At 55.6% G+C, this 24,888-nt stretch overlaps 3 protein-coding genes across 6 annotated transcripts in view; 1 reads left to right on the top strand and 2 right to left on the bottom strand.

The window, feature by feature from the left end:
* Positions 1–751: 751 nt before the first annotated feature.
* FBRS (fibrosin) lies at positions 752–13,176 on the bottom strand. Of its 2 annotated transcripts, XM_030871759.2 has the most exons (18): positions 11,627–13,176; positions 11,166–11,345; positions 10,391–10,426; positions 10,241–10,270; positions 9,125–9,173; positions 8,733–9,033; positions 7,062–7,363; positions 6,651–6,856; positions 6,491–6,535; positions 6,128–6,223; positions 5,823–5,891; positions 5,013–5,042; positions 4,561–4,632; positions 4,130–4,250; positions 3,944–4,024; positions 2,957–3,040; positions 2,624–2,831; positions 752–2,525 (listed from the first exon to the last, which is right to left on the bottom strand). In XM_030871759.2, exons 1-18 carry the CDS (start codon positions 12,080–12,082, stop codon positions 1,937–1,939), a joined length of 2,955 nt encoding a protein of 984 aa, XP_030727619.1. In that variant the 5' UTR covers positions 12,083–13,176; the 3' UTR covers positions 752–1,936. The 2 variants fall into 2 exon arrangements, with proteins under 2 accessions (XP_030727619.1, XP_060140983.1); XM_060285000.1 differs by lacking the exon at positions 6,491–6,535.
* A 1,466-nt stretch (positions 13,177–14,642) lies between these two features.
* On the bottom strand, positions 14,643–20,236 carry PRR14 (proline rich 14). 3 transcript variants are annotated; one of them, XM_070043691.1, is made up of 12 exons: positions 19,554–20,236; positions 18,690–18,761; positions 18,397–18,565; positions 17,633–17,754; positions 17,371–17,560; positions 17,041–17,084; positions 16,729–16,838; positions 15,840–16,428; positions 15,634–15,703; positions 15,460–15,551; positions 15,116–15,187; positions 14,643–15,025 (listed from the first exon to the last, which is right to left on the bottom strand). In XM_070043691.1, the coding sequence occupies exons 2-12, from the start codon at positions 18,710–18,712 to the stop codon at positions 14,746–14,748; spliced, it is 1,761 nt and encodes a 586-aa protein (XP_069899792.1). In that variant the 5' UTR covers positions 18,713–18,761; positions 19,554–20,236; the 3' UTR covers positions 14,643–14,745. The 3 variants fall into 3 exon arrangements, with proteins under 3 accessions (XP_069899792.1, XP_060140093.1, XP_030727623.2); XM_060284110.1 differs by lacking the exon at positions 19,554–20,236 and having other exon boundaries at positions 15,658–15,703; positions 18,690–19,204; XM_030871763.2 differs by lacking the exon at positions 19,554–20,236 and having other exon boundaries at positions 18,690–19,204.
* Positions 20,017–24,888, top strand: part of LOC115861054 (uncharacterized) — a 33,478-nt gene continuing 28,606 nt past the window's right edge. The window contains exon 1 of the mRNA XM_070043614.1: positions 20,017–21,095. Coding sequence (XP_069899715.1) covers positions 20,963–21,095 — 133 coding nt within the window. The 5' untranslated portion in view covers positions 20,017–20,962. The remainder of the gene's footprint in view (positions 21,096–24,888) is intronic.

The raw sequence follows: 24,888 nt of genomic DNA on the forward strand, positions 1-24,888 counted from the left end.
GCTGTCTTTATTGCTTGAATCTTTTTTATAAAGCATTTTTAAAATTAATTAATTTATTTATTTTTGGCTGTGTTGGGTCTTCGTTTCTGTGCGAGGGCTTTCTCTAGTTGCGGCAAGCGGTGCGCGGGCCTCTCACTATTGCGGCCTCTCTCGTTGCAGAGCACAGGCTCCAGACGCACAGGCTCAGTAGCTGTGGCTCACGGACCCAGTTGCTCTGCGGCATGTGGGATCTTCCCAGACCAGGGTTCGAACCCGTGTCCCCTGCATTGGCAGGCAGATTCTCAACCACTGCGCCACCAGGGAAGCCCTATTGCTTGAATCTTACACACAGTTGACCCTGGGGTATTGATTCCAGGACCTGCCATGGATACCAAAATCCTCAGATGCTCAAGTCCCATAGTTGGCTCTCCATATCTGTGGTCCCACATCCACAGATTCAACCAACCATTGATCATGTGGTACTGTATGAAGTATTTATTGGGAATAAAACCACGTATAAGTGGACCTGTGCAGCTCAAACCCGTGTTCAAGGGTCAACTGGAATATGTACTCCTGGACTGTAGAAAAATGTGAAAAACTTCAGTGCCCAACACTCCAATCCATCCATCCAGAAGTAGAACAAATTGCCCAGGTGGGAAGGAGGGGAAAACCTTCATCAGGACATGGACAATATTGTCCTCATCCCTCCCCAACCCCAGGACCCAGCCCAATCCCCCCCAGGTGACCCACACACAAAGAGGAGCCAAGGGGCCTCATTGTAACACTTATTTTTATATAAATATCCGCAAGTCATGTTACAGAATAAGTCCCACTGGGGAAAAAAGTCAATGTTATGTTTTTGTTAAACCAACCCCTGCCTTCTAGGTTGGGCCCCAGCCTGGGGGCACCTGCTGCTTTGGGAAGGCTGGGGCTGCTGCCAAGAGGCTGCTGAAGAAGCTGCCTGTGTTGCCCACCCCCGGGCCAACCCCCTTCTTTGGTGTGTGGTACATGGTGACCTTCTCTGGCCCCCCTTAAGGAGCCTGCGGCAGGGTTCTGGGGAACAGGGTTCTGGAGAGCAAGGCCCAGGAATCCTGGGGGCACTTGGAAATAGAGTGGGGGGGACCAAGCCACTAAGGTGGAGTCTGAAGCTTAGAGGTTGCGCCTTTGGGGATGGGGGCACACAGAGGTAACAGGAACAGGTGGGGGGAACCTGGGCTGACAGCCAAGCAGGAAGCACTTGCCCTTCTCTCTAGCCTAGGTACCCAGGTCCCTTTTCCTGTTGGTCCACCTCCTGCTGGGCCCCAGATTTCCAGGGATAAGCCCTGGGTTCCTGCCTGTTCCCTCCCAGCTCTCCCCACTGCAATCCCCCCTCCCCCCACAGAGAGGCCAGAGGCTAGGAACACAGCACCAGTCTCAGGATTTAATTAACCAGGAAGGGGGATTATTGGGAGGGGCACCCCTGTAAAAATGTACAAAAGGTCTGGGGGGCTATGTGGAAGAGGAGATAAATATGTACATGGAACCCCCCTTCCTTTAGCCCCTCCTCCCCCAGCCCTGAGAGGGCATGAGGACTTGGGTGGTAGGTGAAGAGGAGGGGGGCACTTTGGCCTCTGGCTTAGTGAGCCCTTGGGGAGGCAGGCCAAGGGCCTAGGGGCCCTCAGAAGGGGCGATGGTGCACCTCAGGAGATCACGAGCTATGACCTCTGAATTGACCCCCACTCTCATGTACACACACACCTCTCTAAAGGCTTGTGACCTCTGCCCTCCCAGTGACCCCAAGATCCAACTGATGCTTGATCCAGTGGGGTTTGGGGCTTACTGCTCCCAGATTCCACGACCTCAGAGGTGGCTGGTGAGGTCATGACCTCTGCCCTCCAGCCCCGGCTTGAAACCTCAGCTCTAGGACCTTGTCAAAAGAAAAGGGGGATGGAGCTATGCCCCTGCCCCTCCCCTTCCCTCACCTGTCAGCCCGGGCTGGGCCAGGGGCCCGAGGTGGGGAACTAGGCCGAGGGGCGGGCACAAGCGGAGGTGGTGCCCCCAAAAGGGCTCCTGGCGGGGTCTTGCTGAGAAGGTGAGGGGTTCCTGGGGCCGCAGCTGGTGGCGGCGGTGGAGCCAAGCGGCTGTATAGCAGGGGATGGGCAGGCTCTAGACCGTAGAGGCGGGCAGCAGCCACAGCCCCTGGTCCAGTCAGCTCCTCACCCGCCTCATAGAAGCGGGGTGGCCTAGAGAGGCGAGGGGGCCCTGCCAACCAGGCTGGCTCCAGGAAGCCAGCACAGCGCTCTGGAGGACTAGGGCCCAGAAAGGGGGGTGGCCGGGGCCTCTCAAACAGCAGGTGAAGGCCTTGAGGCCCGGTGGTGGTGGCAGCGGCAGCGGCGGCGGCGGCGGCGGCGGCAGCAGCGGCGGCGGCAGCGGCAGCAGCAGCCTCCTCCTTCCGCTCTTCCTTTACCCGCACCGATTCCTTGGCTGGCCTGGCCCCTTCCTCGCCAGCCCGCGCCTTGGGAGTAGCAGGAGAAACTCGGAGCTGGGGCCGTGAGAAGGGGAGGTCCCTGGGGGCAGGGAGGAGAGGATGAAGGTACTCCGGAGGTTGGACTGAGGTAAGGGAGGGAGGAGGGCAGGGCAGGTGGGGGCTGGTGGGGAAGCACACCTGTCTTTCTCCTCCTTAGTGAGAGAGGGCTCCCTCCGCTCCACAGGCCGCTCCTTGTCTGAGCCTGGTGTCCGGGCGGCCTCAGGGGGCCGGACCCAGGCAGGAAAGGCCAGAGGACTGCGGTGCAGGCGGCCCCATGGGTCTGGCGGGGAGGCGAAGGCTGGTGGGGCCCCTGGGCTTTCTTTCTGGGCAAAGACGGCGCCGGAGTCTAGACAGAAGACAAAGTAGAAAGTGATGGGAGCCAGGAGTGGGAGGTCCCACTCAGGCATCCTCCCAGTCCCCTGCCTGAGCACAGGAGCCCACTGCCCCCACCCCACCCCGCCCAGCACTCACTGAATGTGGGGCTGCCCAGGCCTCCAAAGGCCCCGTTGGAGAGGGCAGCCAAGGAGGCGAAGCTTGTGGGACGCCCAAAGGGATCTGTAGGAGAAAAGGGGGATGGTCAGAGCATTGGGCGGCCGGCTCTGAGCAGGCATCAAGGACTGGCAGGGAAGAGGCTGATCACCAAGCAGGCCCCAGAAAAGCACTGAGCTTTAAGGTGCAACGTGTTGTTTAACCTCACAAGCTCCATGAGGCAGACGGGAGCATTCCCACTTAAAGATGATTAAACAGGCTCAGAGAGGTGAAGTAACTTGCCAATCAATGGTCATCCTACCAGTGAGTGGAACCCCCAATCCAGGGCCTCTGACTCCAGAGGTCAGGCTCTTACCCCACAGCCCCCGACACCAGCCACCCAGACCAGCTCTACAGCAAGCCACTCGCCTGAAGGCCTCAGCTAGCTTCCTCCCACCTGCATGCAGGGCTGCTCCCAACCTGACCCTAACTTCGTATATATGTCACATAGCCAGTCAGAACATGTAACTAGCAAGCTGCGGGAACCTCACAATTTCCTCTTCTAGGAACACCTTTTCCTAGGCCAGCCGGCTCAACTCCTCCTCGTCCATCCAAACCCAGGATAAAGCTCCCCAAGAAGCCTGCCAAGATCACTGGGAGCCAGTGACCATGCTCTCCGCTGGGCCTGCACAGCCTTCCTCCACCCCACTCTCCCAGGTGGCACACTCCCCACTACCACTGGCTAGTTTCAGAGACAGTGACTGAGCTGTCAGGGATTGGCGATTACTCTGCCCTTCCCTATCCCATTTTACAGAGGATGAGATCAAGGCTCAGAGGGGGTAGAGTAACCTGCCCAAGGTCACAAAGCAAGTGGAACCAGGTCTACCCTCCATTCCAGCTGCCTCTCAGGTCTAACTTCTATCCCCAGCTTAACACCTCCTGGAACTCAGGGACAAGGCTTAGGTTGCCCAACATGCCTTTGGCTCTTACCAATGTGGGTGCTGGGGCTCAGAAAGGGTCCGTGGGCCCCGGGAGCTGCCGTGAAAGGGTTGGCTGCAGCGTGGACGGCACCTGGGGCGGAGAGGCGGGAGATTCTGATGAGGCTGAGTGGACGCAAGGTGGGCCTCGGGCTACAGGTGGGCAACCTCAGGCCCAGAGAGGGCTGGCCAGACTCACCAGTCGCAGTGAAGAGGGAGGCGGCCGGGTGGGAGAGCTCCTGCCCAGGGGGCAGGGCCCCATAGGGCCCCGGAAGGCAGGGCAGGAGGTCGTTCCGAAAGTCAAGCTTGTGGGAGTCGCCCTGCGTGGGACAGGGAGAGGGGCAGTGAGTGAGGAGCCAGGTGTGGTCCCGCTCTTGCTCTTCCACCCCGAGGCCCCCTCCGAGGGCTGCCTGGCGCCAAGACAGGGCTTGGGTGGGCCTCTGCCTCTCTCAGAGCCTTCTCTGACCACCCCCCAGTTAGCAAGAGAACCTAGTGCTAACTGTGGACTTGCTCAGGCAGTGACCAGGGACAGGAGGGAACATTTCTGGCCAAGATTCTGCCAAGCTCTGCTGAAGGTAGACGCCCAGAGCTCAGGCAGGCCCACTCTCCCCAGCCCTCCGGCCCCAGTACCTTCATCTTTTCCTGGTGTCTCAGGATCATGTAAGCCACGCGCACGTGCATGGCACACCACTTCCCTGGTTTCTGCCGCCCCAGAAGGATGACCAAAGGGAAAGGGAAGGAAAGAATGTTCACTCATCACCCACTCCAGACCTGGCCCTGGGCCCAGCCTTGCCACACAACGTCCCCACTCATCACCCCTACACCTGAGGGATGACTAGGTTCATTTCACAGCCTAGGAAACTGAGGCTCAGAGAGATAAACTGTCTTGCCCAAGGTCCCACGGCCAGCTGTGTCTGAACCCAGGTCTGCGGTTTGCAAGCCTTTCGCTTCCTGCTGTTCCACATCTGGCTGCCTCCACGTCTTGGGCTTCTTGCTTATTCCCAAGCAAGACCCTCCCCTCATACAAACACCCTGACGCCAGCCCCCAGCCTCATGCAGCCTGAGGTCCTCACCAAACTCACCCTCAAAGGTGGCCGGAAATGGTCAGGGATCTGGGAATAGCAAAGCAGAGATTGGCAGCAGTTCAGACCTGTTTACTGACCTGGGCACCTCATCTCCGCAGTCCCCAATGCCCCCCCAAACACCTCCCTGAGACCGTGTGCGGCTCCCTCAAACCTTTCCTTTCCCCATCTCTCCCACTCCAGGCACCTCCCCTCCAGCACCAAGTTACTGAACCTGGCTCCAAGGAGGTGCCCTGCTTGGAAGGCTGTGGAGTGGGTTAGTGGGCAGGCAGGACAGGTTTCTCAGAAAAGAAGAGTAGCTATCTGATAAACAGCTTTATATAATGAAGATCTGCTTAAGATTTCTTTAGAAAAAAGCCTTTACTATTGTTAAAAGAAGCTGGAAAACCTCTGGTCTAGTCTCTCCTTTAGGAAACAGATCCTGTGCTTTTCAAGATGTTCCCAAAGCCCTGGGCTTTAAGGCTGCTCCCCACGTCACTTCACAAAGAAGTAGCTTATCTTTTCATTGTTTTATGGACAGAACTTCCTGGTATGATGTCATTTGAAAAAATGAGTGCTGTGACTTAAAAAATTTGAAAACCCCTACAAAAACCACCATCCTAGGAATCTTATTTCTGGGGCGACTTCATGAAATTCCTATCCCTCATGCCTAAGAAATCCTTCATTTATAGAAATTCCCTCTTCTCAGGTCCTCAGAGACACCCCTGACCATATATTAAAGGGAGGAATCAGTGGTTCACTCTCAAGTCAACCCTGCTCTCCCTCAACAGATCTTCCAGCTGCCCGAGGACCTGCCTTGGCCCCCCTCACCTGTGTCCCCTTTTGGGGAAGCCCGCTCGGCACTGGCCCCAGTCGTGGTGGCAGCTCGGGGTTCGTGCTCTGGGAAAGGGGAGTGGAGGGATCAGTCAGGAGAGCTGACACCAGGCATAAGAGGGATCTAAAACCAAGCTGGGGGCTGGGACAGGGAGGGAGCATGGCTTTGGAGAAACCTGGGTCCACAAGGGGAGGGCAGGAGGATGGGCATGGTTTTGGGGAATGGGAAGGTAAATGGATCCAGGGATATCCGGGTTTGTAAGGGGTGGGAGGTGGTGGTGTCGTCTGGATTGGGAGCTCACCTTGGGCTGGAAGGCCCCCTGCAGGGAGCCAAAGGAGACAGCCGGCGGGAGGCCCGGAGGTAGGCCGGGCACTGCGGGAGGGAAGGCCGTGTACGGCTGTGGAGAGAAGGGGACTAGTCCAAGCTGGGGGTGGAGGTGCAGCCCATCTGCGGTCTGCCCATCAGTCCTCTGGCCTCCACCCTAAATCCCCCCCAGGGAGCTCTCCCAGGCTCAAGGCTCTTGCTTTTGAAGCTGAAGACTGGACCCCAACAATCAGGGCCGCACGCATTGATGCATCCATGCCCACACACCACACACACCACACACCCACACCACACACCCACCCACACACCCACACACCCACACACACTCTCACACACTCACATTATGCCGGAAAAGGCCTTCCATCTTTCCTGGATATTTCTCAAACTAGGGAAGAGAAGGGAAGAGTAAGCTGCCAGCCAGGAACCCAGGGCCTTCCCCTGGAAGCCATACCCTCCCCCCAGGTCTCTGAGCCTCATCACCGGCCCAATGAGGAGCTCACCATGTGGGGGCCGTGGGGTGGCAGCAGGCCCGGGGGGTAAGGGGTGAAGTGCTGGTGGGTGTGCTGGTGGGTGTGCTGGTGCTGGTGGTTGTGCTGGTGGAACTGGAAGGCCAGGGGCCGGGCAGAGCCCCCTGCCCCCACCACCTCGGGGCCACCCTGGGCATTCAGGTAGCGAGAGTTCAGGTCCTGGCCGATCAGGTCCTGCTCTGTGGGAGGGGAGGGGGAGAAGGCTTTAACATCTGTAGCCACCGTGTCAGCCTCCTTGGGCCCGGGTGACTGGCCTTCCCTTCTGGCTTTGGGCCGCTCCCTCCTCACGCCCTGCTGCTTGCTAAGGTCCAGATGCCCCGAAGCCAACTGGGCCCAAGCCCGGGGCCATGGCCCCCCACCCCCCGGCCAGGACCCCAAACTCACCAGAAAGGGCGTTAGCAGCTGAGGCCCCAGGGTGCCCTGGCACCTGCAGCAGGGGAGGGGGCGGGGGCAGGGCGGGGCCAGGGGAGAATAAGGAGGGGTGGGGGGGTGGGGGTGCGGGCCGCAGCCCGGGTGGGGGGAAGCTGTGGGTGGACAAAGGCAGGGGCAGTGAGGGCGTCGGGGGCCGGTGGGTGAGCTGCGCGGACGAGGAGGAGGCAGATGAGGAGGAAGAGGACGAAGAGGATGATGAGGGGGGAGGCTGAGCCACGGGAGGGGCCGGGGCCTTGGGGGGCGGCCGTGAAGAGCTGGGGAGAGAAGTGGGGAGATGAGTGAGGGGTTGGGAGGTGCCAGCTCTGACGGGAGGGGGTCAGAAGCCTGGGCGATACCTTGACCCTGGTTCTCCAACATGGAAGGTGGTAGAACCTGGCCCCCAGGACCCCCACCCGCCGACCCGGAGAACCCAGCCTCAGACTGAGGTACCTCCCACACCCAACAGCCCCCTCTCTCCTTCTCTAGGTCTCTTTTTCCACACAGCTGCCTCTGACGCCTCTGGCCACGTGACTTTCCCTTTTCTGACTCGACCACAGCACAAAACATATCGTTCACTTTGAGGCTTAATTACGACAGGCCACCTGGGTTCCCACCCTAAGACAGTGGAAGCAGCACCGCCCTGGCCTGGCCTAGGAGTCAGGAGACCTGAATTCTAGGCCCATCTTGCCATTAACACCCTGGGTGACCTTGAGCAAGTCACTGCCCCTCTCTGAGCCTTAGTTTTCCCAATAATAAGAGAATGATAATGATGATAACAATAATAACAAAGACAGCATCGATGATAATAACAGTGTTAGTGATTCTTACCCTTTAGTGAGCACTTACTGTAGGCCAAGTGCTGTCACCTGCTTTATATGCTAATCCAAGTCTCCAACATTCCACATCACCTTCCCAATTGCTGCCGCATCCATGGAACCCCCTGTACCGCTTACTTCTTTAACTTAACTCAGTTTGTTTTTACTTAGCCTCACCAAGCAGTAACACGTGAAATAAAGGGATTGAGGAACTATTCATATTTTTTTAAAGCACATCAGAGCTGAAAAAATTTTACTCGCATAACATCTAAAATGCACTTACATACCACTAACAAAGAGCGTACACACTTTGGGAAACACTGCATTAATTCGTAATTAATCCTCACAACAGCTTTACAATGAAGGTACTATTATTTCACTTTACAGAAAGAAGAAATCAAGGCTCAGAGAGGTTAAGTGACTTGTCGAAAATCACACAGCCATTAAGTGGCAGAACAAGAATTTGAATCCAGGTCTGACTGACACCAAAGCCAGCACTCTTAATCATGATGTCAGCATTTCCCAAAGTATGTTCCAAAGAACACTATACCTAGCAGATATGCCTTGCGAAAATGTCTCACCAGCAAATAAGATTGGGAAACAACACAAACTGGATTCCCCTCTATGTGAATATATAAGGGTTCTGATAAGTCCTGTAGTAATCTCTTCAGATGTGTTCCACCCAGCATCTCTCAAACTTTTTAGCCTCCGAATCCCTTTTCAAGTCATATCCCACAGGTACCATCCCATATCCCAGCCACAGAATGCAGGAGCTGACACCAAAATGACCAGGCCTTTCCAGACCAGGCCAAACCCCTGGACCACTCACCTGCCAGTGCTGAGGTCCAGGCTGCTGCCATAGGGGGAAGTGCGGAGGCCGAAAGGCGAGACCCGAAGCTGCAGCTGGGGCTGGGGTGGGGGTGGCAGACTGGGGGCGGCCGGCAAGGGTGCAGGGGGTGAGATAGGAGGCCGAGGGGCCGGTGGAGGCGGTGGTTCCTTCGGGGGGAAAGGCACTAGCAGCGGGTCGGGCCCTGGGGGCTGTTCCTGGCTCCGCTCCAGGCCCGACACTTTAGGGACTACGGAGAGTTTTGCTTCACAGTTCCCATTGAAGGCGCCATGGGGGCCCGAGGCTGTGAAGGCAGGACAGCAGATATATTCAGTTGAGGTCCACGCTCACCCAATTTCCCTCCCTTGTCTCCAACCCCAGCCCTTGAGACCAACCTTTGCTGGTTGAGACAGTAAAGGACGGGTCAAGGTCATCATCGGAGACCTGGGGAAGAAGGACAGGGACAGGGACAGGGTCAGGTTCTGGTCAGGTCGGGCCCTCACTCAGGAAGGCCAACAGCCTCTGGAGTCTGCTAGGAACTGGTAGTGGTGACAAGTCTATTCCATCAACTTAGCTGAAATCCACCAAAGATTGTGGGCTCTAGGGGGCCCTATGCTTGGGGAAAAGGGTAGAGCAACTGAGCCTGAGAATCTGATAGGCTGGGAGGACTGAACTGAGGCAGCATGGAAGTAGCAGAGAAACAAGCAAATCAAAAATGTCAGATATCACTAACTGCTGGCTCAGATGCCTACCTGGCTTATAGATTTGTTTGGTCCATAAACGTTAGCAAAATTCTTAAACTAATTGCTTATATTTAGAAATCTGGAGATTCCTCATTAAAAACTCAGACTTGCAGGTTCTCTTGAGAATGGGCCGCTATTCTCCCAATAGTGGCTGCCCCGTTTGGATAGACAAGTACTATTTGTTTCACCACAGTTCCTGTCCAGCCAACTTTTTAAACTACAGCAAGACACACATCAGGGAGTACAAATTTAGTTAGTTACAGGAGTACAGCACCAACCGTTAGAACACACTGTTTCAAAATTAGCACATCAGCCCTAAGGATAAAATGAAATATACCTTTACAGGATATATTCTTAAACTGACTACAATGGTTTAGTGTTCTCACTGCCATGACCATCGTCTCAGCTCAGACTCTAATCTACAGGAACAGACTAATGGCTAGCAGGAAGGACCAACTGGATTCCACAGCCACTCCAGGTTTCCGTGGAGAACCACTGGTATCTCCAAGGGCTTTGGAAAGGATGGCAGAGCAAGGCATGGGCCTTTGATTCTTTGGTCAACTGGCTCTAGTTACCAAATATAATTTGTCACTTACTTTCTCAATCCCCTGCCCCATACTTCCTCCCTAAAAATCTAATTCTGGCTCAACCTAACACACGTTCCCCACTTAAGGGGAGACTCTGTCTGCTGCACAAGGAAACTTTTAAGCTGCAGTTCATTTTACGAGCTGTAATACTGCCCACCCAACAAGTTCTAGCCCCACTCACCCTCTCGTCCAGATCGCTTTCCGCGTCACACTGGGGAGAAGGAAAGACAGAGGTGTCACAAGAGGGAAGAGGAGTGGGGGCAAAGGTTGAGAGGGGAATTTCAGACAGGGAGCGAAAGGGGAGGGGCTGGTACAGGTGGAGAGCACTTACTATGTATCCAGCTTCCGGAGAATGACGGGAGGAGGCCTGAGAAAGACCACAGTCCAGAGGTAAGGGAGGCTGACTGGCGAGGCCTTTGGATAAAGTCTAAACTGCCCGGTAAGGCACTCAAGGCCCCTCATGACCTATTCTCAATCCCTTTCTACTGCCCACCCTTGTTCTCAATGCTCTGGCAATTTTTCAAATATACCAGATTCTCACATCTCTGTGTTTTCGCCCAAAACAACTTAGCCCTGTTTCTCTTCTTAGCAAACTTATGACTATCCTTCAAGGCCTGACTAAGACATCCCAGGGGGCTTTCCCTAACCACAACCCTCCTCCCATCCCCCAGACAGAATGAGTGGCTTCCTCATGTGGGCTTCTGCAGCATCTCTCCCAGATCTCTGCCTTCTGTTGCTTCTCAGGTTTTCGTCTAGGTAATTGCTCAAAGGCTGCTTCTTTCCTGCTATACTGACACCGACTTGAAAAGGTGTGCAGACACCATATCTAACTTATGATTCAACTAAGTCCCTTTGCTATATTTCTGAATTATCAGTATGTTTTGAAGCAGACATAGTGTCGGCCAAAAGCAGGCAAGTCTGACTGCGGACATGTCTTTGTCAGACCTGGATGGGGCAGTGGAAGCTCAAATTTGCTCTGCCTTTCTCTTTGCCCTTAGAGACTGGGGTCACTGTTTACCATTAGCAGCACTGCTGACGGAAAATGGATCTACGTGAAGAACATTCTGCAAAGAGTTTTAAAGGACAGGGATTTGGGACAAGCTCACCTCTTTCCTTCTCCGCTTATTGGGCCATTTTCGGGCCCGATCCCCAGAGGGCCGGCCAGGCTCTCGATCAGAGCTGTCCCCTGGTTCCCCAGTTGCCCCACTGGAGCCCCCCCTCTTCCGCTTCCCAGAATGCTTCAGCCGATGCTCCAGTCGCTCTGGGGGCTGAAGAGACGCATCCTTCTGTGGAGGAGAAGGTGGAACTACAGTAGATGGAGAAAGGAAAGCTCCGACCTCTCTAGGGGTGACCAGGCTACCAAAGTGGCTCTCAGGCCAGGTAACCTGGTTGGTCCCTGGAGACTAGCTCTACCTCCTCCCACCCCAGGGTGGGGCAGCAGCCTGGCCAGAGGAGCCGGTTGCTCTGGTTTGGGGTGCCAGCATTCCCCCCTCAACTCCACCCCCTCCAGGCACCGTACTCTTCTCTCTGGCCCTCTGAAAAGGTCCCCGGCCCCATCAGGCCCCACCTGCAAGGCCTCGAGGCTGGCGAAGCTGGCGATGGCGAAGCCATCGATCAAGTCCTCCTCTTCTTCTTCTTCCTCCTCAGGCTCCTCCTCAGCCTCCCCATCGTCTGCGCCCCCCTCCTCCTCCTCCTCCTCCTCCTCCCCGCGGCTGCCCGAGCCAGCAGGCCGCTTCCGAGCTCGGGGTCGCGGGGGCCGAGGCCTAGGACGCGGCCGCCGCCGTCTCGGGCCTCCGGGCCGCTCTCCAGACGAAGCTGACGACCAGGGCCTGGCGGGCGGCGGCGGCGACGACGACGACGAGGAGCCGCGCGGGGCGGCCAACAGGGCCCGGGGCGCGTCGCCGCCGGGACCTCGGCGGCGCCGCTGCTCCCGGTCTCGGTCTCGACGCGAGCAGCGCCGCCGCCGCCGCTCCCCCTCAGCGGCCCAGCCCGGGCCCGGAGCCGCGGCCGCTGCCGTCTCCATGGCGACCGCCCTCAGCGCCGCATCCGGAGGCGGCGGGCCCCGAAACGGCCTGTCCGGAGGCCCGGGGTCGCAGGCGCGGCGCTGGCGGCTGCACAGGGACGAGAGGGCCACGGCTTCCCCTTTAAAGCAGGATCTGCTGGCCCCGAGCTTGCCCCAAGGCCAAGGCCCGGGGAGCCGGCGCCGCCCCCGGGGCGACAAGCCTGAGAGCCCCCCCCGTGGGGCCGGCGGGGCCGAGACGGCGAAAACGGGGCGGTCGTCCCTTTAAGGCAAGGCCTCAAGCTGTCCAGCCCCTGGCCCCTTTAAGACGACCCAACGGTGTCCGACCGGCCTAGTTCGGTGGCCGCCCCCTGCCAGGGGTCGAGACAACTCTCCCCGAGGAAGAGGAAGGGCCACCCCTTTACCAGTGGCCGAAAGCTCGCCCCGAAACGCAGACCTCCCCTTTAAAAGTGCCTCAAGTCCGCCGGCTAAAAGAGGCCACCCCTTTAAAGAGTCCAGGGTTCTCCAAACACCAGGCCACCCCTTTAAGGGCTCGGGAGTTAGTTTCTAGTCCTCCACAAGCGGCCACTTCCCCTTTAAGTTGAATTTAAAGGACTTCTTGCGTGGGGGAGAAGTGGCGGTGAGAATTCCCACTAGCTCCACTTCTCCCAACAGTACAGTTCTCAATTTGTCAGCATCTGGTTCGGTGCCTTCCCCTTTAAAGGCTGGCGTTGTAGTCCGCCGAGATCAGTGGCCACCCCTTTAAGGAGATTTAAAGGGGCCTCTTCCAGGCCCAGCTCTTCCAGCCTCCGCCTCCGGTCGCCATGAAAGGCGCGAGGGGGGGGCGGGGCCGCGGGGCCAGCCCTCCAAAGCCCCGGATGTGAGGCAACGGTGACGGGTAAAGCTTGTCTGTCTGCCGACATAAAAGTCTCTTCCTCCTTTCCTCCGTCTCTGTCTGACTTGCGTCTTAAGGGATCCGAAACGGCTGTTGGGCAGCGAGGGAACTCCAGCTCACCCTCCTGTCGTCTCCTTTGGAGTCTTGGGCCTCTTCTCCGCCAGGACTTCCCTGCCCCTCCTCCCTCTTCCTTCTCAGCCTACGCCTCCTTCCTCTCTCGGCCTCCTCCCACTCTCCGCCCCCTTCCCCCTCACCCCTCTACAGCCTTAGTCGTTGATAGGTTGAGAAGTGTACGTCAAGACGAAGGGCGGAGTCAAACTAGGGGGCGTGAGTAATATGTAACCGCCCTCAAATCTTGGATTGGGTATGTCAGATTAGCTCCGCCCTTCATCAAGTCTTGTGACTCGACTGGTTAGAAGTAGGTGCTTGGGGCGGTTCTCCAGATGACCCCGCCTCTTCCTGGTCTTCGTTCATTGGCCCGTCTCCTGACGGCGTCAAGGCGAGGATCTGGATGTAGTGCGCGAGGCCTAGGGGACGGTTGGCCGCTGGGCGGCGCGCGGTCGCGGAAGGTCCCAGTCGACAGCCAGCAACGGCTTCTCTCCCTTTCCGCTGCTTGGCTTAGCCCACAGGCAGCCTGGCTTCTCACGCACGCGCGTGGTGATACCACCATCCGGCTGGCAGCTCAGCGGGATCCCCTGCCGTGCGTGGTGGCTAGAGCACGCGGCGTGCTTTGAGAGCGCCAGCCGCGCGGGAAGGAAACCGCATCCCATTTATCGCTCGGTGCAGTGGGAGAGTGCTGGCCTGTGGTCTCCGCGTGCTAACAAGAAAAAAACAGTGCCGGGCACCTCCTCACATATTAACTCATTTGACAATGAGGAGTGTCTTAGAAAGTACTGCTATCGGCCCCATTTTACAGATGGAGAAGGGAATTGATGCACATTTAGTTTCCTAACCAAGATTTGGACTCAAGAAGCTTAGCTCCAGGCTGTGCTCTTTACCACTGCTCTGTTCTGCCTCTAAGTTATGAAAGATGTACAGTGCCGCTTGTGTCCTCTGGTTGCCTGGGTTACCCTTTTAATGTGGACATTACACTGAGAGTCAACTTGCTTTTCTTATGTATAAAATGAGTATAATTCTCACAGGGCTATGTGTAGGTCAATTACCTGTGACAGGTTGTTGTAGGTGCTTAATTACAGCTGATTACTCTTAGCTCTTGAATCCAGCAGCAGGTTCCTGGCCTGCGTGTTAGGAGGAGCTCAGGACCATCTTGAACAAGGCCTTAGTCCACTCTGGGACTTTCAGTCTCCTGTGTTTTGCCGCGCTGCGCAGCTTGCGAGATATTAGTCCCCCGACCAGGGATCAAACCCGTGCCCCCTGCAGTGGAAGCACGAAGTCCTAACCACTGGACTTCCAGGAAATTCCCTCGGTCTCCTCCTTGATGTAAGTGAACTGAGAGAACCCTGACCAGGGTCACATTAGCTTCTGGAGCATACTCAGAAGTATCCCTCCACATAGGAAAATTCTCAAATCAAGAGGGTATCTCCAATGACCATTCCTTTACCCCCTCCCTATATCCAACCTTCATCATCTTCCCTGGTTCCTCCCGTTTCCCAGTTTCGGGTGCCAAAGTAGAAACATCAACCAGTACTGCCAGTTAATCTCAAACTCAGCTAGAGACATACAAAAGAATCAGAAACATATCGAAAACTTTACTAGAAACACAGAGAAAAAAATATAACTGTCTCAGAGACTTCCCCTCCCTCCAGGACGGATGGACAAACAGATGGAGCTTCTAAGTCCGATGGGGCCGCTCTCGATCCCCTTCCTCCTCCTCCAGGAGCAAGGCATCCAGCTCCTGCAGTCGCTGCTGCAGCAGGGGTCCTACATCTGGGCTGGGGGCCAGATTGGGAGTAAGGGTCCTGCCAGCTGCAGCCCGGGCCCCGCGAGATGGCCGCCGGGATCGAGGAAGACTACTGTCCCGAAACTCTACAGTTCGCCGGAGCTTCCTTGAGCTGGTGAAAATCAGAGTCCCGTTGCGCTCCCGGGGTTCCTCAAAGATGGTCTCAAAGGTCCTGGACCAGGCAGGGAGGAGTGCTGGTTACCAGCACGCCCCCTGGTTCCAGATTTCCCTCTGTCACCCCCAAGCCTTCAAAGTTTCTCACCTCCTGGTTGTGGGTGACTGGTAATTCTTGTTGGTGTAAATTTCTTCTAAGCTGAACTCCTTCTTGTTCAACCTGTGAGCAAAGAGGAGCAGAGGCCTCTGAGAAACCTGGGGCCAGTGGGCCTGGAGAAGGGATAGTCAAGGCCTGGTCTGTATTTCAGTTTCTAGGACGTGCCAGGAGTGCTGCCTGAGGCAGACAAATGGTTCTAAGCATAAACCATGTCCAGACCAAATTGACTCCTCCAAGCTGGACTGTGCTCCCTGAGAGGAGATGAAGCCACACTCAGGGGATCTGAGCCTACACCTGTTTGGCCAAGGCAGCTCCGTGCACAACAAGCCTCTCACCTGATTGGTCGAGGCAGCCCCATTGGTGTAAGGTTTGGTTGAGAACGGGCCGGTGTCCTGCGTATTCTGAATCGAGAAACCTTTCCCATGCTCTGCAAAAACGGGGCAGAGTGTAAAAGTGCAGCATGGGCTCAGGCTCCCACTTGTCTCCTCCCCCTTCATCTGTACCTCTACCTTGGTCTTGGGGTCTGAAAGCACCTGGTCTTCTGAGGCCCTTGGCTCCTTCCTCTTGGTTGAGCTCAACCTGCAGAGAAGGTCAAAGCTCAGGGCCAAACAGCATTCACAGCAACATCCCCATCTCCTGCCCACTGGATACTAGGGAAGGAGGCTGGGCCCAGACTATGGCCAGAGCTTTAAGGAGGGTTTATCAAGAGCACTACCTGGGTTCTGCAGGTTCAGAGAAGGAAGAAGTGGACGTGGTAGACGAGCAAGATGTGACGAGGGGAGGAGAGCCTCCCACTCCTCCAAGAGGGAAGACCTCTTTCCGGAGACAGGGCCGAGGGGGTGGCGGGGCTCGGGCCATCTCTCCACCACCCACAGTGTGCCGCCGAGGCCGTGGCCGGCTTGGGTGGGGTGGAGCAGGGGGCCAGCTGCAGGTATCTGGGCCGGGGGGCCCCAGATCAGGGCAGGAGTGGCTTCGGCCCAGAGAGGGCTTAGGGAGAGGTGCTGGGGGATTCTGGTCTTGGGCCCGCCATTGGCGGATAGGGGGCCGGGGACTGACAGATGCAGTGCCCTCAGCAGCCCCAGACTGCTCGGCCTCTGAGATGGCAATCTTCAACTCCAACTTCATGGGGGGTGATGGGGGCGGGGGCCGTGGGGCTTTGTTGGGTGTGAGGAAGATGTCAGCAAAGCTCTCCAGCTTGGAGCGGACGGAATGGAAGAGGGGGGCCAAGCCCCAGGGACTGAGGCGGGGGCGTAAAAGGCTGGATGGCGGTGGGGTCGATGGGAGCTCCAGAACAGGATCTGGGGCTGAGGAAAGGAGAGGGTCAGGTGGGTATTCCTCAGCTGCAGGTGTCTAAGCCCCACTTCAGTAGCCTTAGTCCCTCCCCAAACACTAATCTTTGCCCACAGAGGAATAAGCCCATCCCTAAAATACCAAGCCCTAAATTTAGAAGTTAAGCTTCAGGTCTCTGAAGTTTAAACCCCATCTTCATACACCAAGCTCTGCCCCAGGAGGGGGTTAAGCCCCATCCCCAACTCGTCACCTCACACTTCTAAGCTCAGCTAGAATGTTCCAGAACCCCAAGTCTCATCCATCTGAGTCCTTACCTGGTGGTGGGCTCTCCAGAGGGTTTGCAGACAGGGCAGATGGCTGGAATGAGGGTTCCACATCCCTGGGTGGAGGCTTTGGCTGGTGAACCATCATCCTTGGCTCAGTTCTGGGGTGAAGGGGCAAGTTAAAGGCTGAGGAAGCTTCCAGATTCAGATCCCACCTGAGCCAGCACATCCCCTGTCCCTTAAGGCTTCTGAAAGTGCTACAAGGAAGGACTGGACATGTAAATTCTGATGCCCCTAGCTCTGGCTGCCTGGATAATGGCTGTTGCCTGCACATCTTGATAATCCCTTCCCCAGCCCTCTCACCTTCTCGCTGGGACGGTGAAGTTGGGAGTCTCATCGGCAAAGCCCTGGATATAAACAGGGGATGGTTGTGAGGAGGCAGGGAAGCCCCCTGTAGTCTCCGTAGCTTCCCACATCCCGACTCTCTCGGTCTCCAGATTCCTGCCTGGGTTCACACTAAAGACTTTTTCATATAGGTCTTTGCTCAGACAGTGTCTTCCGCCCTAAAACGCTGTCCTCCTTGCTCTGAGCAAAATCCACCCCAGACTCAGTCCTCCTACCCCTGTCTTCTATGCCCACTGGCATGCCTGCCCCCAGCTGAACTCCTGACATCTTTCCCTGAAGTTTCCATACCTCCGCTGGGGGTCTGGAGCTGGCAATGTCCTCTAGCATCACCACCAGAGTGGGCTGGGGGGCCTGGTCCACCTTTTGTGAAGGGCCCTCCTCTGGGCCAGGTGTTGTCCTTGATCGCCGCCTCAGTGTGGAATGGGGCCGATGCACACGGCTCAAGGGCTCTCGGCATAAGTGCAGTGGGTCGGGAGGCCTAGAGAGGGACCAGGAATATCAGTGGGGCTCAGCTGTGTTCCCAGCTTACCCCCCATCCTGCCATGCTCACCTGGTTTGTGGGGACCACGTGGCCTGTCGGGGTGGTGAGGCAGGTGGATGGCTGTGGACAGAATCCCGACGGTTGCTGCAGTGCCGTGGGGTGGAGATCTCCTCTTGGGGCACCAGGGGGACCTAGGGGAGGAGGAAGTGTCAAGAGCAAGGTGATGGAATGAGGCTGGACAGGACCTCCCTGTGCCTAACAGTGCCCTATGCCACAAAAATGACACAAATCGTGGCTAGAATTCATTCAAGATCCCCAAAGAAGAGGTCAGTGATGGCCCTCAATTAAGGGCCAGATATGACAGTGTCCTGAGCTGCTGGTGTGGGAGCTGGATAATGTCACCCAGGCTATTTGAAGAAATGAAAAGGAGAGGGTGACCTGGAGTGAGTCACTGCCCTATTTGGGGCCTCAGTTTTTCTAATCTGTGCAATGGAGCCAAAGTCCTCAGCCTACTTCCCAAGGATTGCCTAGAAGTTGGGCTGGGAAGAAAGCAGAAGGGTTTCTCATACTTAAGAGTTGTAGGGATGTGGTTTCAGCCCAACAGAGTTGGTAGTGGGGAATGGGCACTGGAGACACTGCCCAATTCCAGGCTGGAGTGAGAGCCAAGGAAAAACAAAAGACAAAAAAAAAAATCTAGCATTAGGGAGGCTGCCTGATGGACGAGTGGGAGTGTGAGGTGTTTGGACCTCAGTTATCCTCACTAGTGATCTAGTTTGACTTTGGTACTGAGGGGACCTGAGGGAGAAGGGGGCCTCTCAGTTCAAGGGGCTCACCATGTGGGCAGCCATGACATCTTCCAGGACCACGGCCAGGACCCGCCGAGAGGCTTTTTCCAACGGCGAAGGGGCCCCGAGGGGCTGCAGCTTCGGCCGTTTGGGGCTCCTGGCTCCCCATAACGCTCGAGCCAGGGGCTGGCGGCACAGACCCTGCCGGCTAGGCGGGCTGGAGGATGAGAGAAGCATAGGACGGTCGCCTGAGCCTGTTGCTGGCTCTGTGGTTTCCCCGGTACGGCCACCAGGCTCCCCGTTTCCCGGGCTCAAGACAGGCGGGCGGGGTGCGCTCTCACCTGGAGTCCCCGGGCAAGTCCATGGGGGAAGCGGCGGCTCCGGGGAGTCCCTGGGGGATCCCAGGCTCCAGCCTGGGGTAGGGGGGGAGCGGGGGAGCCGGGAGTGAAGGCCAGCCCCTCCCGTGGGGCTCCGCCCTTCATGGTCCTCCCGCGGCTCCCGGTAGCTCACGGGCCGGAGCCCTGGGGCGCGTAAGGGCGCCCCCGCCTGGCTGCCAGGAACGGGTGTCTTCCCGCTGCCGCCGCAGCGACCAGCGGATCACTCGCGCCCTGTCTGGGCCGCGAAAACCTGGATTGCTGCGGCCCCCGTTCTCCCACGGCCCGAGCCTCCTGGGGCCTTTGTCCCTGCAGATTCCGCCCGGAGATTCCCCCGGGATCAGCTGGGATCCCAGTCCTCGGAGGCTCAGTTTCCGCCGGAACCCTCTTCAATTCTCATCCACCCCCAGCGAGTGGCCGAGGACTCCGAAGCAATACTCCCACACGCCGACGGTTCCCCACTCCCACTAGATCCCCTAGACTAGACCCCCGCGGAAAGAATCCTACAGCGCGGTTCCTCCAAACAGACGCCGCGCGAGGATCCTCCTCTCCCTGTGAGCTTCGGCTCCGCAAAGCTCCACTCAGACAGGGGCGGCCCGAGCTTGAGCATCAGGAACTCAGTCGGGATCCCTGGGGATCCACTGTCAAGCAGATACCCCCCCTTCACTCCAATCCCGGGAGGTCCCGCCCACAGACCCCCTCCCTCCGCCCTCCCCTGATCCCCGCCCAGCTCTCTCCCCAGCCCGGGACCAGATGGTTCAAAAGTTTCTTTCCCTCCCTCCTCCCGCCCTCTCTGCAGCCGTTCGGTGCCCTCCCCCACGCGCCGCTCACCGCCGCCTCCCGCGGATCCCGGGTCTTCGACGGCTCCCACCTCCGGCTCCTTTAAAACTAGCCTTACCCAGCACTGCCCAACCGCCGAGGGCCTTCTTCTCGAAGCCTTGGGGCACCGCCCAATCGCCGGTCCCCGTCTTCCGGGGTGGTGAGAAACTAAGTGAAGCCGCCTGGCGGCCATCATCCCTAGGGGCAAGAAGCCAAATTTGGCAGCGCCGCCATTATAATTGAGGGCAGATTACGCTGAACCAGATGAACCGAAGTAGACCGGACGGCGTCATCTTCTCCGGTCAGTGAGTGGCCGAAGGCTATGGCAAGTTTCTTGAGCTATTGAGGCAACTGTCCTGAAGCTAGGCTGCCGCCACGTTTTCTAAGGGCATCTTCCGGTTCTTTCGTTTTTAGGCCAATAAACGTGAACTGAGTGCTAACGATATGTGAAATTCCCAATTTCCTAGAGAGGCCCCATTGAGCCCGTTTCCAGTATCATCGAAGGCTCCTGAACCGGGTTCTCACGTTGCAGGGAAGAGTTTGGCTAGGGCTGGTGCCGCCTCAGGCTCCTTTGCTCGCACGGTGGCCTGGAGAGACTGGGCTCAAAGTGGGGAAGAGGGTGGGGCATTGAGCTTCACTTTACCCGAGTGTTCTATAGAGGGCTCAGTACAGAGGCGTCATTGCAGAAGACCAGTAACCACCTTGGCGTGCTTGATGGGTCCGCTTTTCTCTGGGGCTCCCACGAGCCCTCTTTCAAGAGGGGCCTGGCTGATGGGGTGTGTAAATAGTCCTTAGTAGTAGGGGATCGGGGATGGAATCCTGCTGCTTAGAGAGGCTGCGTCACGGAAATTTTATACCAGGAGCCGGCTGTTGGTGGGGAGGTAGTGGGCATGTACTGGCTTCTTGTACTGTGAAGGCGCCCTCACTGCCTAACCAAAGCCCATGCCTCCACTAGTTCTCCTTCCCCAGGATTCCCTGGTCCAAACTCTAGTACTCTTCTTTTTTTTCTTTATTTAAAAAAAAATATTTATTTTTGGCCGCGCTCCCAGGGCATGCGGAATCTTAATTCCCCGACCAGGGATCGAGCCCCTGCCCCCTACAGTGGAAGCTGGGAGTCCTAACCACTAGATCGCCAGGGGATTCCCTAGTATTTATTTTCTTGATAGAACAAAAAAGCCTGGAGCCTAGAATCCTGGGTCTGAGATGAAGGTGCGGAGTGACCTACTCAGCCCAGCATAATTCTCTTTTATGGGATTGAGTGATAAGAGTAATGATCCAGAAAGGAAGATATGGAAAGAACAGCATCAGTAAGAGTTGGTGTGGAAAATGAAGACTCCCGACTCTAACCAAGGACTCATCCAGATAGGTCTCTGGGACTACAGTGACTCTCTGTAGCACAAGGCCTGCTGGGGCCTCTGGAAATGCATGGTGAGACTTCTGGTGCGAATAAGCAACAGCTCTTCCAACTAGAAGTGTTCTCTCTCCCCGCTGGAGCAGGGCCGGCTACACAGGTGCCTGAGGATGTTCCCTGCTGGTATGGTGATGCTTCCAGCTGTGAGTAGAGATCCCTCTCAACTTTGATGAGTTGAGAGGGCCCCTGTAGGCTTTCACTTTCCTGCTTAAATACACAGGTGTTTCCCAGACTCCAGGGCAATGAAAACCTTTCAAGGGCCGAGCAAGCCTGATCTGAGTTTTGAGGGCAAAGGAAGTAGCCTAAAGAAAGGGCCTGAGAATCTGGCGGGGAGGGCCCAGCCCTATGATCCTAACTTGGGGTGCTGGAGTTCATCAAATTGAATAAGGTGGACTGCGGTTTCTTGGCCCTCAGCCCAGGCCAGCAGTGACGAGCCTTCACACCCTCACGGCCTTGCCTCTGGAAATAACCCTAGAGGGAGGATTTCCAGTCACCTCTTTGTGACTACCATTTCAAAAACTCTTACTTTATCTACCACCTGTGTACACACCCCAGGCGTGGCCAATGTGTGCTGATCCAGTGGCAAGAGGCCTCAGCCAGCCTCCTACAGGACAGGTGATATGGCTGGAGATTGGCATATCCGTGTATCCTTAAGAAACTCTGGACCCCTTTAGGCTCTGGGCTCACATCTGCTTAACTGTTCCTGGCCTTAGTGGTCTCATTTGTAAAATGGGAACAATAAACCCTGTCGTGCCTGCCTCAAAATAGACTTAGAAGATCAAGTGAGAAGGCACATCTGAAAGTGCCAGATAAGTAAGTTAAGTCTCAGGCTGCAGGTAAAAAGAGGATGATAAAAACCGCCTCTTTCCCTCAGAGTGCTCTATCCCTTCTGGTCCTCAAGCCAGCTACTCTGCTCAGTATCTTTCTCTGTAGAAGCCTCTAGCCTGAGCTCTAGATCAGCCAGGGAGGATTGGGTTGGGTTGTGGCTGCAGGGTGTTGAGATGGAGGGATGTTCAGTTATAGCCCTTTGCCAAGAACCACCCCAGAGAAATGACAGGAAGTCTTGGGTTTGGGTTGCTACTCTGGTTCGCATCAACCATTCAACAAAATTTCATTACCTGTGTGCCATGCTGTGGGAACAGACAGATGCCTGTCCCTAGGAGTTTGGAGTTTATATGCCTGTGTACAAGGTGGCCGTTGCCTCTGCTGCTTCCCTCAGCCTCAGTCCCCTCCACCCTGAAGTATTTAGTCCACCAGGTGCCAGCACACTCCTGTCCAATTTAGTTCCCCTGGTGAGGAGCTTTCAAGACCACCTCTGGGGGCTCTTCCACTCTGGTCAGCTACTTGCTAGAATTTTTATTTATCTGGGGAAAGTGGTCCTGCCCATCGTCTAACTCGTCTTCCCCAGTCTAGAACCATCTGCCACCACTACTGTCCTCACCTCCTTTTATTTTTTATTTATTTATTTATTTATTTAAGTGGGTATGATAGGCAGGTGTCAAGTTTGGAGGAACTGAATGGTAAAGTGATAGGGCCTGGACTTCCCTGGCGGTCCAGTGGTTAAGACTCCACACTTCCCCTGCAGGGAGCACGGGTTCAATCCTTGGTCAGGGAACTAAGATGCCACTTATCCCACAGTGCGGCCAGAGAAAAAGTGATAGGGCTTATGGTGAGGATGTCAGGGGAAGGAAGAACATTGGGAGGATTAGAGAGAGAGTCAAGAAGTGTAACGGGAGCTACCTATTAGTATCTGAAACAGATGTATGTCACTGTGCCAGTTATTCATTTATTACCTCTTGGAAAAAAATTCATTCTTTTTGCCTGCTCTGTGAAAATGGATCTGGGCCCTTTAACTACTTTTTCTTTCCCAGCTGGCACAATTAATGTTTTGTCAGTAGAGAGTTGGGGAGACATTGCAGGAAGGAAGGGCTTTGCTTCCTGGTTCCCATGAGCCCTATTGGCAGGCTCCTGAAGTACGTAATGGCCAGCGGCACCCAAATGCCAGCAGCTTCCCCTGGTACACCCCTTGGACAGTTTAATGGTACAGTGCCTCTGGTGAGACACCTTCCCATGAACAGTTTTCCCTGGCACCCTAGAGGGAAGATTTCCAGCATGTTCCACCAGAGTGACACTCCAGTGACTTCTGTGTTCTCCCCCCAAAATTCTGGATCTCAGCTCCAGGGAGGCCCAGGTAGAGGCTCTTTCTTAGGTGCAGTATCTCCAGCTGAGGGGTAGTGGCTGCTCTTATAGCTGCTATTCCTGCATTCTTTAGAATTCTCTTTCCTTCTTACTATCTATAACAGGCAGAATTGTGTCCCTCAGAATTGTGTCCCAGTTCCTGTGACTGTGACCTTATTTGGAAATAGAGTCTTTGCAGACATAATCATTGAAATCATACTGTATTTGGTTGGGCCTCAATCCAATTACTGGTGTCCTTGTAAGAAGAAGGAAGTTTGGACACAGACTCATGGAAAGGAGAAGGCCATGTGAAGACACACAAAGAGACATGCAAGAAGAATGCCATGTGGTAACAGAGGCAGAAATTAGAGTGATGCATGTACAAATCTAAGGAATGCCAGAGATCACCAGCAAACCACCAGAAGCTAGGAAGAGGCACGGAAAGATTCCCCCTAGGGTCTCAAAGGGAGTATGGCCCTGCTGATGCCTTGATTTCAGGATTCTAGTCTCCAGAACTACGAGAGAATAGATTTATGTTGTCTTAAGGCACCCAATTTGTGGTAATTTGTCACGGCAGCCCTAGGAAACTAATACATAATCCAATCCCTCATTTCTCTAATTCCCTTTTTTAGTTGATCATTCTTTTTTTTTAAAGTATTTTTAAATTTTATTTATTTGGCTGAATCAGGTCCTAGTCATGGCACACAGGATCTTCGTTGCAGTGCATGGGCTTTTCTCTAGTTGTGGTGCACGAGCTCCAGAGCGTAGAGGCTTGGTTGCTCCAGAGTGCGGGGGCTTAGTTGCCCCGTGGCATGTGGGATCCCAGTTCCCCATCCAGAGGCTGAACCCATGTCCCCTGCATTGGGAGGGACCACTGGACCACCCGGAAAGTCCCGATGATTCTTTTTTTTTTTTGGCTGCGCCGCATGGCTTGCAGGATCTCAGTTCCCTGACCAGGGATTGAACCTGGGCCACAGCAGTGAAAGCCCAGAATCCTAACCACTAAGCCACCCCAATTATTGGGAACTCCCAATAATTCTGTTTAATAAACTTCTGCTTGTTGAAATTGCTATGTGGATTCTCCCAATTGCACCCACACTTATACCATCACCAACAAAAATACTAGTGTTTTAGCACTAAAGAAAATGGAATATACGAATCTTGAAAGTTCCTACTGCAATTACTATGCAGATATTTCAGAGAGTAGGCCATTTTTGAGAGAGGTTTAAAATCTGCATTGCAGACATATTCCTTAAATGCATTTTGAATGCTCCTATCGCACCTAAGAAAAAAATAATAAATGAGAGCAGATGGTGCCTGTGAGGACAGCTGGCTCAACTGAAATGGAGAAAGTTGGACTAGACAGCTGCCATGTTATCTAAAGGCCATTCCTGACATCCTGTGGTTTCAGGTGGAGGCCAGCTCTAGACAACACTCAGAAAACAAGTCCAGGTAGAGGTTTCTAGAAATGACTGTACCTGATACTACAGGCTGAGAAGGCAGAGGGGCAGTGGTATCAGTGGCAATGCTGAGGCAGGGAGGTCCACGACACACACAAAATACATTCACCTGGCTATGACCTTTCCTCAGAGAAAGAGGCCTAGACATGGGAGGCAAGGGCCCTGGCTGGTCAAGAAGGCTCTAGGGCTTCCCTGGTGGCGCAATGGTTAAGAATCCGCCTGCCAAGGCAGGGGACATGGGTTCGAGCCCTGGCCCGGGAGGATCCCACATGCTGCAGAGCGACGGGGCCCATGCGCC

This window comes from Globicephala melas, chromosome 15 (genome assembly GCF_963455315.2).
Source record: "Globicephala melas chromosome 15, mGloMel1.2, whole genome shotgun sequence".
Taxonomy (NCBI): domain Eukaryota; kingdom Metazoa; phylum Chordata; class Mammalia; order Artiodactyla; family Delphinidae; genus Globicephala; species Globicephala melas.